Source organism: Gavialis gangeticus, unplaced genomic scaffold (assembly GCF_001723915.1).
Source record: "Gavialis gangeticus isolate Ggan-Ray unplaced genomic scaffold, GavGan_comp1, whole genome shotgun sequence".
NCBI lineage: Eukaryota > Metazoa > Chordata > Crocodylia > Gavialidae > Gavialis > Gavialis gangeticus.
The window spans coordinates 129,058,687-129,073,619 of NW_017729024.1; the positions used below are offsets into that span (position 1 = coordinate 129,058,687).

At 43.4% G+C, this 14,933-nt stretch overlaps 1 protein-coding gene across 1 annotated transcript in view; it reads left to right on the forward strand.

The window, feature by feature from the left end:
- The window catches only part of SV2C (synaptic vesicle glycoprotein 2C), a 201,973-nt gene that overhangs the window by 161,436 nt on the left and 25,604 nt on the right, over window positions 1-14,933 (forward strand). The window contains exons 6-9 of the mRNA XM_019517712.1: window positions 1,842-1,952; window positions 4,239-4,327; window positions 7,842-8,006; window positions 10,752-10,885. Of these exons, the coding sequence (XP_019373257.1) occupies window positions 1,842-1,952; window positions 4,239-4,327; window positions 7,842-8,006; window positions 10,752-10,885 (499 nt within the window). The remainder of the gene's footprint in view (window positions 1-1,841; window positions 1,953-4,238; window positions 4,328-7,841; window positions 8,007-10,751; window positions 10,886-14,933) is intronic.

Genomic DNA, 14,933 nt, shown 5'->3' on the forward strand with positions numbered 1-14,933 from the left:
TCTTCCACATGGACCCTATTTGCATAGGTGGAGGGAGAAAGAAATATTTGTGGGGGCTTAGCATGTGTGCACATGCATGTGTACTTCTCCCCCCACCTACCAGGTAAGTCTGTGGGGGAGGGGGCAGGGGGGTAGATGGAGCCTCCAGCAGCAGGGGAAGGATTGGGGCAGGGGCTGGGGTTACTGAAGCCCCAGCCAGGCCAGGTTATGGACAGTCAGAGCCTGGGCAGCTTGTCCAGGGTCACAGGGGGGCTCCCGCCACTGTGTGGACCCCAGGGAAGGCTCAGGGCTCACGTGCCCCCTCAATCTGTGCACAGGGAAGAGGTGGCTACCACTGTGCACTGGGTTCTGATTGCACTGCAGCTGCCCTGGGAATGGTTCAACACCATGTTTGTTCCACTGCCAGACGGGCAGCACAGCCCAATCCAGCAGTTGGACACATATGGCGCCATACCACTCCTAGGGCAGCTGCAGCAGAGTCAGAGTCCAATGTGGAGTAGCAGCCGCCTCCACCCCACACACAGATCGAGGGCCATGTGACCCCCAGGCCCCTGCCAAGGTGCACGCAGCAGCAGGAGCCCCCCATGCCCCTGGACAAACCACCTGGGCTCTGATTGCCCCAGCACCCGCACAGCCAGGGCCCCACTCACCCTTGCCCTTCCCCTGCCCCACTCCCTTCCTCACTGTAGGGCCTCAGTCTGCCCCGCACCCTGCCCCTTCACTGAATAGGCTGGTACTTGCCTGCCATGCTGGGCAGCCAGAGATCCACATGCCAGGCTGCAATCCTGGCTGTGTGCACACCCCTCCTCACCCCTGCTGCAGCTGCCTAGAGCCCACAGCCAGGCTGCCTTGTGGCCCTACCTGTGTTTGGAGGGGCTGAGCCTTTTTAGTCCTGGGCTTCCACCACCTTTTTTTATTTGTCCAACTGATCCTCCTCAAGGGCCTGCCTGCCCCCCTGATCCCTCCTGTGGACCCAGCAGTGTAGGGATGCAGCTTGGTGCCTGGGGCAAAGTGGAAGCAGCAACTTCTGGTTACCATGGTGACTGCAAATCCAAATGCATGGTTGCAGGTAGAAGCCATTTTTCTTTGCACCTCTTTCCCCCATTAATTTAAACCCAGGGTGGTTACCCCTGTCTCCGCCCCACAATGACATCACTGCCACTTGTGTACACAAAAAGTGTATATTTCAAATGGGAAAGCAAGCTATAAGACCAACTCATCTCATGCTTTATTCAAGTTGTAAGAAAGTTGTCCTCATAATACCACCTAAAATCCCAGATTTTCAGTTAGTCTCCTTTAAAGAGTAGCCCAGTTTTTTGCAAAGTTGTGTAATTTTTTGCACATAAACTAGTGTTTGAATATTTAGATATATAGGCCCCTAAGCAAAACTGTTTGCAGTTGCATACCTACTTTGTGCATGTAAATTACACTAAGTGTATAAATATGCTACTGAAAGCCATAAACATCCAATTAAGATATTCTGAAAATCTAGCCCAAAGGCAAGTCTATTTTACATACTTCTGCTGGCCTGGCTATATCAGTCTGGAATAGGGAGTAGTGTGTTCCCTGTCCAAAACAGCTGTGCCCACCCTTCATATAGACACAGTCACACCAGCAAAGTATACTTTTACCAGGATAGGTCATGCAGGATTGTTTTTCTAATTTGGTATAAAGTACAGTTTTGCTAGTTCACCAGTATCCACAGAAGAACGCATCAGTATGCCTATACCTATAAGCTGCTCCTAGAGCAGACATAGAGCCTTCAGGTATGTCCATCTTTAATTTATGGAGCTGATTTAAATTTTCAGTGCAAAAACTGCTGCTATGATTCTATTTTACAGGTTAACAGAATCAAAACTCCAAAACAGATAGATGAGCTCATAGAAATTGAGACTGACACAGGAACTTGGTATCGAAGGTGTTTTGTTAGAATCCGCACAGAGTTATACGGTGTAAGTAACAAAAATCAATGTTCTAATTGATTCTTGATTTACCCTCTGTACTTTAATTAGTGTCCAGAAATGGGATTGATGGAGTGACCTGATGCTATTGACTGGGGGGCTCAACCTCCAGCCCGTGGGCCAAATGCAGCCTGTGGAGCCATAAGTATCCAGCCCACAGGGCTCCCCATGGATTGGGAAATTTGGCTGTGGGAGAATGATGGCAATAAATATAGACACCCTCCTCCACTGTAAAATTCCCAAACCCCGAGCCCTGCATAGCAGGCCAGGGCCAGCTCACACCCCCTCCTCCCACCTCCATGGCTGGATCAGGCCTGGTCATACCTCACCCTCTGGCCTGGATGGGGCTGGGCCATGCACCCTTTCTCCCATGGGGCTGGGTTGGGACCAGCTCAAGCCCATTTCCTCCATGGGGCTGGCTTGGAGTGGGCCACACCTCCTCTCCCCCACATGGCGCTGGGCTAGTACACACCCTCCCCCCACAGGGAGAGGTTGGAACTGGGATGCCCCCTGGCTCCCATGGGGCTGGACCATACCCTCTTCCTTCCCCCACCATGGAGCCAGGTTGGAATTGGGATGTCTCCTGTCCCTTTCTGCATGGCTGGATGGGGCCCTGCTGCAATCACTTCATGCCAGATCACTACGATCAGCTGGATCCAGCCCTCAGATGGCCTGGGCACTGCCCATCTGGCACACTGATCAAAAAGGTTGAGCACCACTGCTAAGACAGCTATCGTGCCATACACCAAATATGATCTCTGAGTCCAAAAACAATCATAAGATTCTAGTTTCCTGGGCCCATGGAAGCACTGGTGATGGCTCGATTCTTCAGAAGAAAGACTCAGGTATGTGAGTAATTCCTAAGTATAGTATAGGAATATGTTCTAACCATTGCTGTTACATTTGCCCATACATTTCACAAGTGTAATAATAAATCAATACAAATGTAACAGTGGTAGTGCTAGAGTGATGTTGTAGCCAAAATGTTTCATGAATTATGTGAGAGGCAAGGATGTCTTAGGGTGATATTGTTATGGGACTAGCTGCATAGTTGGAATAGAGTTAGACAGGGTTTCAAATGCAGGGTATTATTCATCAGGTCATAATAAGTATCAAAAGAGTATAAACACATAACAACATAAAAGTTTTACCAATATTAGTTTAGGATAGGATAAACAATAAAACCTTGAATGTGTTATGAAGGTCATCCCATAAAAGTGTCAATAAAACCTTTATTGGACACTAAACTATCATTTGTAGAACATATGCCAAATACTTTACAGAAAATAATATTTAATAATATATCAGAGAATTTAAATAAGTTTATTGGGTCTGTTTTCTATAAAAAGCAAGGAATTTCTGTTACTTTGATTTCTACAATGTAAAACTTAAAAAGAAAAATAAGATGTTACAAATTTAGAAGCAATCAAAATGACCCAAAATTTTACAGTGTTGAATCTGACATCTTAAGACTTAATAGAACTGAAAAAATGTTGGCTGGCCAAAATTTTTCAGTCAGAACTGTTATCCTTTGAAAATAAAGTTGTAAAAAATGCTAGTGTGTTTTTTTGTTTGTTTTTTTTTACTAAGAAACAAACAAAAATCCCTGAGCAGTTGAAAATAAAAAAAAAATATATGTGTTGCATCACTTTGTACTGTATCTCACAGGAATTGCAGGTCTGTTATAGTTTGTTTCCATTCTCTTCTTAATCAGGACCCTGGCCAAACTAACATGTTCTCTCCCATCTCCAAAGGAGGGACATCTTTGAAACTATAGTGGAAAACTATTTTTCAGCCAGTTCCACTGTTTAGCTTCTAACACAGTGGCAGATGCAGTTCCTTCTCCTACGTATATCCATTTCTATCTGTAATTGATCACCATATATCAGACCTTAAAGTTAACACCATTCCAAGGTGGAATACTGCCTGTCACACACTCAGAAGAAGAAAGCATTTCAGACAGGTTTGTTTTTTGGGGGTTTGGTTTTAGGTGCTTTTTTAACGTTGTGATTGTTCAAAAGCTGCTAATAAGTTAAAAATGTTGGAAGTAGTCAGAATGGAGGCCACAAAAGTATATTATAGATATAGAAAGCAAGGTGCTTTTACCGACCCCAGGGTAGAGATCTGACCTGAGAATTGCAGCTGTAATATCATCCCTGTTATTCCGTGTGTACTGCTACCTTGATAAAGCAGAAAATCAGTACCTAATTCTCTATAATTTAACTAAATTGTCTAAAATTCTCTTTGAAAATAAGCTTGTTTTCTCATATATTACAGATTTGGTTAACATTTATGAGATGTTTTAACTATCCAGTCAAAGACAATACAATCAAGCTAACAGTTGTATGGTTCACTCTGTCGTTTGGGTAAGATTGATGTAGATTCTTGGATAGTTTTTAATAGTCAGCTTGTTTATGTAAAAAAAATTGTGATGCTCCCCTCAGGCTGCATACAAATCTGCTTTGTTGCTCTAATTTAATATTCTTTTTGACAACACTTAATCAATAAACTTTTAAACAGAAAATTATATTTTGGAGTTGCTCCATGTTTAGCTATTCAACTTTCCACTTTAACAAATTGTGGCTTCCAAAGGTTTAGACTCTTTTGGTGGTCAGTACCCCTTAAGTAACCAAAAACTGAGGAACCCCAAATCACTTTTGAAAACGCAGAGCCAGAATTCAACCTGCTTGAATAAAATTAGTTTTACTAAGATTTAAAAAGAAGGAATAAAGGGTCAAACTTTATTTGTACAGCACTTGGAAAACATAGAATTATCTAAGTCCTGAGTGAGGGCAGCTCCAGCTTCCCAGTAAATATCTGTCTTGACCTCAATACCATTTTGAAGAGTTTACACAAAGGTAAAATATACATCACCTTACTTTGTGGAACTTTCATTTTGCTCCCTTTCCCTCCTGATCCACAGACAAGACACCAATGAACAAACCGTGATCCTCATTATGTTAATGTCCATAACTGGGGTCCTGAAGTGTTTGATCTTAATTATGGCAGGCAGGGTTCTCTGAGTGATATCTTTTATTAGACCAACTGAGTAGCTGGGGAAAAACGTTTTAGGCAAGCTTTCGGTGCAGTCACCCTTCTTCAGACATAGGGAGTCTCTGCTGGTCAGAGACTCCAACGAATGAGACAAGCTGAAAGTGTAAAAGGATGTCACAACAAACACCAATATGACAACCTCTTCCTCTCAGAAAGAAGGGCCATAGAATCTCTAAGATCCAACTACCAAATAGTAATAGAAGCAGCAGATAAAGAAGAAGGTATAGTTATCCTTAACCATGAAGACTACACAGAAGAAGCCAACAAACAACTCTCCAGCACTACTTACTACAAAAAACTAGAGGAAGATCCCACTCCCCTTTTTTCCTCAAAACTTAAAACCATCATCAGATCATTTCCATCAGAACTACAAGAAAAACTTCAGACCCTGATCCCTCCGCTACCCAATCCATGGACTTTTTACCTGCTCCCTAAAATCCACAAACAAGGAAACCTCGGCTGACCTATCATTTCTAACCATGGAACTCTAACAGAAGAAATATCACGTTTCATCTAATCAATCTTAAAACTGCTCATCACTCAAAGACTGAGTTTCATCCAAGACACAACAGACTTCCTGCGAAAACTCAAAAACATAGACCACCTTCCCAGCAATACCCTCCTAGCCACCATGAATGTCACTAGCTTATACACTAACATCCCACACCAGGATGGCATCCAAGCCTGCCTCACATATCTACAAGAACAAGACTACAACTCAGCGTACAGACCCTAGGATATCACTGAACTCATACTTCATCCTCACACAAAGCAACTTCAGTTTCAACAGCCAACACTTCCTCCAGACCACGAACACAGCCATGGGCATCAGAATGGCCCCACAATATGCCAACCTTTTTATGGCCCACCTAGAACAAGACTTCCTCAAGAACTACACCCTTACTATAGATGACATCTTCATCTTTTGGACTTAAACCCTGCAGTCTCTGATTGATTTCCACCAAAAATCCAACAATCATCACCTCTCCATCAGACTATCACTTGAATACTCTAACACCAGCATTTCCTTTTTGGATACCATGATCAATATCCAACTCTGTCTGCAGATGAAACAAGAGGCGCATGTGTGTGCATGACACTTTAAAGTGGGCTAAATGCTTTTGCAGTGCTTTAATGGTGTCTGTGTTTACACGCCTCAGTGGTTGCACATTAATTCCAGCCGCTGTAGGAAATTCAGTGGCATAATGCGCCTTAAATGACTTGGGGCACAGCAAACTAAAACTCATAAATCTAGTGGATACAAAAAATCATGGAATCAATATAGACACTGGATTTATGATGCATTACAACCTGCCTGACATCTGATTCATCAGGTACCTGCTTAACCTGGCCTCTTACTTTCTTCTTTTTCCCCCACCTTTTCTCTCCTCCTCCCCTACTTTTCTGCCGTTTGTCTTCCTGATTTCCAACCATTTCCTTTTTCTTTGAGAGCCTCTCTTTTTTACCTTGTGCTATTGCTATTATCACTGTAGTGTTTTCCTTTGGCCTTTTTTCCCCCTGCTTGCTTCCCCCTCCCTTACCTGTTTTACATTTTATTTTTCTAATTTCTACCTATTTACATTTTCACTGACATCCTGTTACACTTTTAGCTTCACTCATTCCTTGGAGTCTCAGACCAGCAGAGACTCCCTATGCCTGAAGAAGGGTGACTGAATCTGAAAGCTTGCCTAAAACTTTTTTTCCAGCTACTCAGTTGGTCTAATAAAAGATATCACTCAAAGAACCTTACCTGCCTATGTCCTTAGACCAATACGGCTACAACCAAAAACCCAGTAATCTTAATAATGATGTTCACTTTAATGAAAAGAGCTTGTGAAAGATTCTTCCAGCCACATAAGCTCTATCTTGGGACTACGTAGTGTGCGCTGCTAACAGAGTAGCCGTACAGAGGGCTGCTTCTCCCTATAATCCCTAATTGGTGTTTCTGCCAGTCCTGCAATACTTGACATGGATAATGATTATACTGTGAATCATAAAAGGAAAGATCACTAATCCCACTGGTCCAGTGCTCCTGTTGCCCATGCAAGCACAACACCTAACCCAGCAGCAGTAAAGGGGTCATTGAATCCAGGGGTGGGTCCCCATGTGCAGGAGCATGCGGTTTGTGGCACGACAAACTGCACACAGGGAAGGTAAAAATGTGTGCCATGCTGCAAATTTGCATTGCAGTGGCAAAATTTGCTACCAAGAAATTCCAGTAGCAAAAAAAATTAGGGGGAAAAATGTGTCACAGAGCATGTGTCAGTAGCATGTGCTGAAACAAACAGGGGTGGCCATCTAGACCAATGCTGTGGCTGCTGGCCAGGCTCCATGCTGCCGGATCTGTGCCCCAGTGCACCAGGGCACCAGGTAATGCTGCTGGGGCCAGCACAGATGCTGACCCTAGCCTTCCCTACTCCTACCCAGGAGAATTTGCTGCATGCCAAAGCACACTTGCAGGAGTGTGCAAGGGGGCACAAAGCAGCAGCACAGTATTTTGTGCCTTTACAAATACATGCCTCTGCACATGGAGACCTACTCCAGGAGTTCTGGTCACAGGTTGAGGAATGCATTCTCCCTCACATCTCTTATACTGTTTATCATTGTAAAACTCCATTATTTTGCCTTTAGCCAAGTGAAGTAAATTTCCTCCTAAAATCATTCTGATGTTTAAAAAAAATCTAAGCATCATACTTTAGAAGTGCTTATGTAAAATCCAATCATTTGCTTAAGATATTTCAATAGTGCCAGTTGGCTCCTTGGTCTGATACATAGTTCTGAACTAAAGGTAAACTCCATGGTTGAATATTTTTCTCCTTCTCACAGCTACTATGGCCTATCTGTTTGGTTTCCCGATGTCATTAAACATCTGCAGTCAGAAGAATATGCATCTAGAGTGCAGCATTTTTATGGGAAGAAATATCTTGATACCAACTTCAATTTCACGTTGGAAAATCAGATCCACATTGATGGAGAGTTTACAAATGCCAGGTCTAGAAAAAAACTTTACTATCCTGTTCTGGTTAAGAAAATATTGCTAATTTCACTTAAGTTTTATGGTTATGTTAATAAACTAACACTTTTCAATATTGATATTTAATAGTCTGAGAAGGGGTTACATTGGGAGATGGGTTCTACTCTTATTTCCTTAGGGCTTGATTTTCAAAAACATTTGCCATATTCTGGTAAATTGGATTGTACGGGACAAAGGGTCTGTATGGTCAAATGGGTTCCTTTCCCTTTGTTTCCCTGAGGAGAATATGCATAATTTTTGCTTCATTTCACAGACAGACTGATTTTTCAGGCCTAATGCATGGAAGGAGGCTTATTTTCCTTCCTGTGCTGAGAGAAAGGGTAGTTTGTTCAGTGTCCTTCTGTTTCCTGCTTTTTTTCTTTGTACTCATTTAAGACCTCTTCTGACAAAATGCAGAGGTTCAGGAGCATAGACTGCCTCAGAGGATCAGCTCTTAACACAGAAAAAGATGCAGTTGAAAAGATAAAAGCAGGAGGGAATCAATAGAACTGCTGTAAAAGGAAAAAGAAAAACCATTTCTGTCCTTTTTATTTATTTATTTAGTAATTGAGTCCACACATCTTAAGCCACTAGCTAGAATTTTATTGACTGACTTATGTAAAGGATAACAAAATAGAGTTATATTCAGTGGCTGTTAATAATACAGCTACAAATAAAACGTTAAGGTTCTAAGCTTGGTCACGCCTGGTTGGCCTTGTTATCATTGCTTATGTACTAAAAATATATATAAGTTAGTAACAGTAATTGTTTTGGTAACATAAGAAGGCTTCCTTTGAAATAAGAATTTGAACTAGTTAAAGCTTTGTATAGTACAGAGAAGTTCAAAATTGCAGGAAAAACCAGCCTGTCTTATTTTTAAGTTTGCTTCTGCCTCCAAATTCGATACCATTTCGGAAGTGAATAGTCCCTTCAAAATGTGGAACCATTTATTGTCATTCAATACATCTCAGTCACAGTGCATTCTGCCAGTCTGATGTAGATCACTTCATAAAAATGTTTGTAAAAACATTGAAGCTCCCAAGTCTATCCAGAATCTATGAAATATGCAAGCTTTGTGAAGTTTGAGGGCTGATGAGCTTATGTTCCTGGAGGGATCAAACAATTTCCCCTCTTTTCAACTCCTCTGGGGGGTTTTTCCCATAAGAAGGTTTACTGTATATAGTTTTTCTTTTCTCCTTGCCCACTCAGCAATTCTAATTTAAAAATATAACAAAAAATAGTCCACTTTCTAATCAGCACTTTCTGCTTGGATTTGATTTCCAAGAACCTAGAGCAGTATTGATGCAGCGTTTGGGATTTTTTGGTGGGGGGGGAATCTGGGGGAGGTCATCATCAGTCTAGTTCCTCCATTCTCTTTGTCCCCTTTTAGTTTAGGAAACTTTAAGTAGGCAAGCAGGATAAGCTTGTGTGAAATGATAATGGATGGCCACTGACCTCCAGTCTGAAATTAATCAGACTGTCACAAATTAGAAATGATACAGTAGCTAATGATTTAATAGACTGAAGGCTTCAATTGCCTGTCTAATACTAACAGAGAATTCATTAGCTAATAATTTTACCTGTGACAATCAGAAAAAAATGTTGTGCTTCCTTCCTGATAAAAAGTGATTCTAACCATTTTATCCATGAGAACTTAATATTTGCTATATTTTTTTTTATCTGCCACAGAGTAAACTTATAATTCTACTCCCAATTCCACCTAAAGTAGAATGCTTTTTGAGTTTAAGTATGAAGCCATTGTGGTGTAAGTCATGGGAAATTTGCTCAGGTAGTATAGCAGAAAGTGTTAGACCAATCATGGTGAAATAAACTGTATTGGCAAAAGCCCAGTTTTGCTAACATAACTGAACCTGCACTAGGGCTTTATGTCAAAACAGCTATGTCAGTCATAGATTATATGTCATCGCATGTCTGGCTGGCAAAGAATTCTGTTGTACATTTGGCCTACAAATGTTAAACATAATTATTCTTGGGAGACAATACTATTTAGTAGACAATGGTAGCCAAAAGCCTATAATATTAATTAAATTACATTCACTAAGGAGTGGGAAGAAAATGAAAAGAACCATTAAGTAGAAAGATGCAATTCTAGAACAGTATGAACAAAAATACTTGTGTATAATTTCTGGGCATACTAATTGCTATTGCCAGGTCATTGTCTAACTAGATGATGATGATATCAGTCCAATACTATGCTTGCATTAGAAATGTTGGCAAAAGATGTTCTGAACATCTAGGCCCAAATGCTTTTGAGCCTAACTCTGAAGAGAGGCTCAAAAGCATTCAGCTGCAGAAATAAAGGTTCTTTAAAAATGTATTAGAATCTCCATTGTTTGTTTGTTCCAAGAGACCAGATTTCTGGAGACTGACTCAAAATTTACAAAAACTGTGAGATTCAATTTAAATCTGCTTTAACTAGTCTATTATACTAGTGTTGATCCTGTCATCTTATTAATTAGTAAAGAAATGACATCCTTCTTTATGTTGAGCAGCTGAGTGGAGATGATATTTTGGGAAATCAATATATTGAACAATGATGGCATAGCATCAGCTAATCAACTTCTGACACTGCATTATGCTTCCAGTAAGGATGGGTGGGGAGTGTGAAGGGCATCAGTGTAAGTCCACACAGCTGAATGTGTTGGGTCTCTCTATTCATTATACATGAAGACAGACTAATGGAAATTATTTGTATTGGACAGGTTTACTACAATGAAGTTTAAATCAGTAACCTTTCAAAATTTCCATTTTGATAACTGCACATTTGAAGATGTTACTTCAATAAACACATACTTCAGGAACTGCACTTTTATAAATACCAGGTTCTCCAACACAGGTATGCTAAACAAAGAAATCATTATCACTGTCAAGTTACATAATCTCATTTCATTTTTCTGGGCTCAATACATCAATCTTATTTCTGATAGGCTTTGCCTTTTATAAGGTTATATAAGATAAGATAATGGAGCACACCTTTTTTAAAAATGATCACATGCTTACTATCAGTTCAGATAGTGAGCATCTCTTTTGGTTGCTGTAAACAGCTTTGTTTCTTTTGGCTAAATGAAAGCTTTATAAATATACATGCCAGAGGTGACCAGCTTCTGTTGGATGAAATACAATGCATTACCATGTTTGAGGGGAGGGAATCTAAGTTCAGAACACATACTTGCTCTTTCCTTCTCTCTCCCTGCCTTCCCATCCTCAAGCAGCACCCAAACCAGTAAGTGCTGGGAATGCTCTAGAGGCTAGTCTTTGGTCTTATTTTCACAAGGGTAAATCCAAAGTAACTCCATTTAGCTCAGTTGAATTTAGGGTAAATACAATCATAATCTGCCTCAATGGGCTTAACCACTAGCAGCTCTTTTCTGTAGCAGCTCCTATACCCATCACAGGAGCAAATTAGGGGTTTTCACTAGGATTAGCATCCAGCTGTCTTTGCTGGAGATAGGGTCTTCCTGAAAGAATAAGGAGCAATGGTCTCAAGTTGCAGCAAGGGAACTTTAGGTTAGATATTTGGAAAAACTTTCTCACTAGGAGGTTCATAAAGCATTGGAACAGATTACCCAGAGAGGTTATGGACTCTTCATTTTTGGTGTTTTTTAAGACCCAGCTAGACAGAGCTTTGGTTGGGATTATATAGTTGAAGGTGGTCCTGCTTTGAGGAGGGGGTTAGACTAGATGATCTCCTGAGGTCCCTTCCAACCCTAATTTTCTATGATTCTCTTACTCAACACCTTACAGCTGATAGGAGCAAGAGAAACAAGTGAAGGAAAATGTATGGAATGATGGTCAGGAGAGAACTTTGGAGGACACTAGGGGGCTAACAAATTATCTCAGTAATCTGAAGGGATCTGGGTTTTCCATTTCCCATGGAAAAATGGAAATTTTCCCTTTTACCTGAGAAAATGTGGATTTCTCACTTTAACAGAAATACATGGATTTTCCACTTGTACAAAGAGCTCTCTGCAGTCTGGCAGAGTTGCAGCCTGCAAAGGGCTGCGGGGAGTAGAAGGAGGGCAGTCAGGCAGGGGGCTCCATGTACACACATAAACATTAGGGGTATGTGAAGCAGGCCCTATTCGATTCAGATTTGGATTCAGCCCGTATCAGGGACAATGATTCGATTCATTGATTCAGATCACTGTTCCTGATTCGATTCAGCCAAATCTGAAGATTTGATGCTGATTCAGAGAACCAGCAATTCAGACATAGACACAGCTTCAAATGTTTTTTCTACATGCCTTGAGGTACCAGCATGGCTCGTGAACGCTGCGATGCTGGGGTGCATGGAGCGTCCCGCAGGAGTATGGGGGAGCCCTCCATGTGCTCGGTGGCAAACCCGAAAGTGGACTGGAAGTAGTTCCGGTCCACTTCCAGGTCTGCTGGGGAGCATGCAGTGGGGGGCTGCCCCTCCCCCCTGCTTTCCCCGGCTCAGCGATCAGTCACGGGGGAACCCCAGGTGCCCCCCCCGACCCAGGAGGCACCAGTCCCCGAGCCAGGGGAGGCGTGGGAGGACCCCCTGCACACTCCCCAGTGGACGTGGAAGTGGACCAGAAGTGCTTCTGGTCCATTTCCGGGTCTGCTGCTGAGCACACTGGGGAACCCCCCACATTCCTGTGGGATGCACCATCTGCCCCAGCATCACAGTGTTGATGAGCGGCTTGCTACCTAGAGGTATGTAGAAAAAATATTTAAAGCTGTGTCTATGTCCAAATCGCCAAATCTTTCCAAATCTCTCCAAATCAATTTGGAGGATTCCAATTTGATTCGGAGAGATTCAAGAATCTCCTGATTTGATTTGGATTTGGAGATTCGGCCACTGAATCAGGCCGAATCTCTGCCGAATCAAATCAGGGACCGAAGCTTCGCACAGCACCAATAAACATGGCCATCAGGCAGCCTAGAGAGCATCTCCTGCAAGTAAGTTTTGTGGGGAGGGGATTGAGGCCCCCATAGGGAGGGAGGGAGGGAGGGAGTTGAGCAGGGCTGCGGCTGGGACTGAGGCTGAGGCTGCTGCCCAGCTGGGGCAGTGCATGGGGGTTGGTGCCTGATACCAGAATGCACTGCTGCAGGGCCACAGCAAGGAGTAGGATGGGTCTGAAGGGGGGAGGAGGGTGGCTGGATCCCTGCCACTCCACACACTCTGGTGAGAAGCAGAGGGGACATGTCCTCCCGAGAACTGTGTGCAGGGTGGAGGTGGATGTGGGCTGCCCACTGAAGGCTTGGCTCCCTGCCCAGCTGTCCTTCCCCAGGGCATCCACAGCCCGGCAGGTGGGACCCAGCATGACAGGGTAGAGCAGGGGTGGGCAGGGAAGCTCCTTGCCAGTGCAATCCCTGTGTTGCAATGGTGAAATGCCCCCTGCCCACTTGTCAGCAGTGAGGGGTCATGGCATAGAGTTCTGCCGCTCACTGCTGCTGGGTGGGCAAGGGGTGCTTTGCCAGGGTAGTGCAGAGCTTGCAGCAGCAAGGAGCTTCCCCACCCCACCCAGCTCTGCCCTGCTATGCCAGGTCCCACTCACGCCACAGAGGCCCCAGGGGGATGGCAGCAAAGTGGCGAGCCCGAGCCCGCAACAGGCATCCTGCACCTGCCTCACCATGGGCTCTGCTTCGGCCATGCTACCCATGGGTATGGGGGAGCCGGGATCCATGCTCTCCTCCCTGCTGGGCCACAGGAGCTGTCATCTCCTGTGGGAGGCAGCTGGGGCTTGGGCGCTGCTGCTGGGGGCTGACCCGGGTCCATGGCCCCATAGCCCTGCCAGCTGGAGGTCCCCTCTGGCAGGGCTGGTGGGCATGGGGGGCTGTGGGTGGTGGGCAAGGGGCACCAGCACGACCAGGGGGGTGTGGGTAGGGAGTGATGGGCGCCAACATAGGGCCAGAGGGCTGTTGTTGGGGAGTGAGGGGCACCAGCAGGGTTGGGGACTCTGGCTTGGAAGTGAGGGGTCTGGACCTGTGTCCTGGTGAGTGAAGGGGGCAGGGGGAGCTCTGATTTTCCATAATAAAAAACCCCAAATCAAACACCAAAATGTATAGGTATTTAGAATTTATTTCATTATAATGACTGAGGCACTGGTAGGTTTTCAAATTGCTTTAAAAATGTGTGTGTGTATATATATATATATATATATCAATGCAACATCGTGTTCAACTGATACCTGTATACATAGTGGTGTTTCATTTTAATCGTGGATTTTGGAGTTCTTAATCAGAGAATTTGCGATTTTTTTATCAGAGAAAACCAGGATCCCTGGTAATCTGTTCACTTCCTGGTTCAAAACCTAGCAAGTGAAAGTGCAGCTCCATCATTGGTTTACCCTGGCCTCAAATGGTAGCTCTTGAAATAAATGGCAATGGGGGTGGACCATAAACTGGACACTAGTGCTCTGGGTTCTTTTTAATTCCATTAAAAAAGAAAAAATAATGCTTAGGCTGAGTCTGCAGAGCTTCCAATTAGCAAAACCTTGTTTTATTTCCATTCAGATTCCAGAGCAGACACACTCAGAATTCTAAACTGCTATTTTTGCAGAGTAAAACTGCCCAATAAATGTCTTGCTTCTGAAATAAAATGTCTTGCCTGAGTTTTCAATTTGCTTTCACCACAATCCACGCCCCCCCCCCCAAAAAAAAATTAACATGATTGGCAGTCTCTGCTCAAGTGAGACCCAGGTCTGAAATAACAAGTCTGTTCCTGAGCTAGACTGAGAGACACGGATGATGCTAAGTGGCAGAAGCTTGTAATTTATCCATCTGTCCATCTACAGTATTCATAATACCAGGCCTCAGTTCATTAAAGTACATATGAAACTTGAAGCCCATTGTTATGTGGCATGTTGCATTAAGGCCTCTTTTCCTTATTTTCAGAGGGGGGGGGGGGGGGGGGGGGG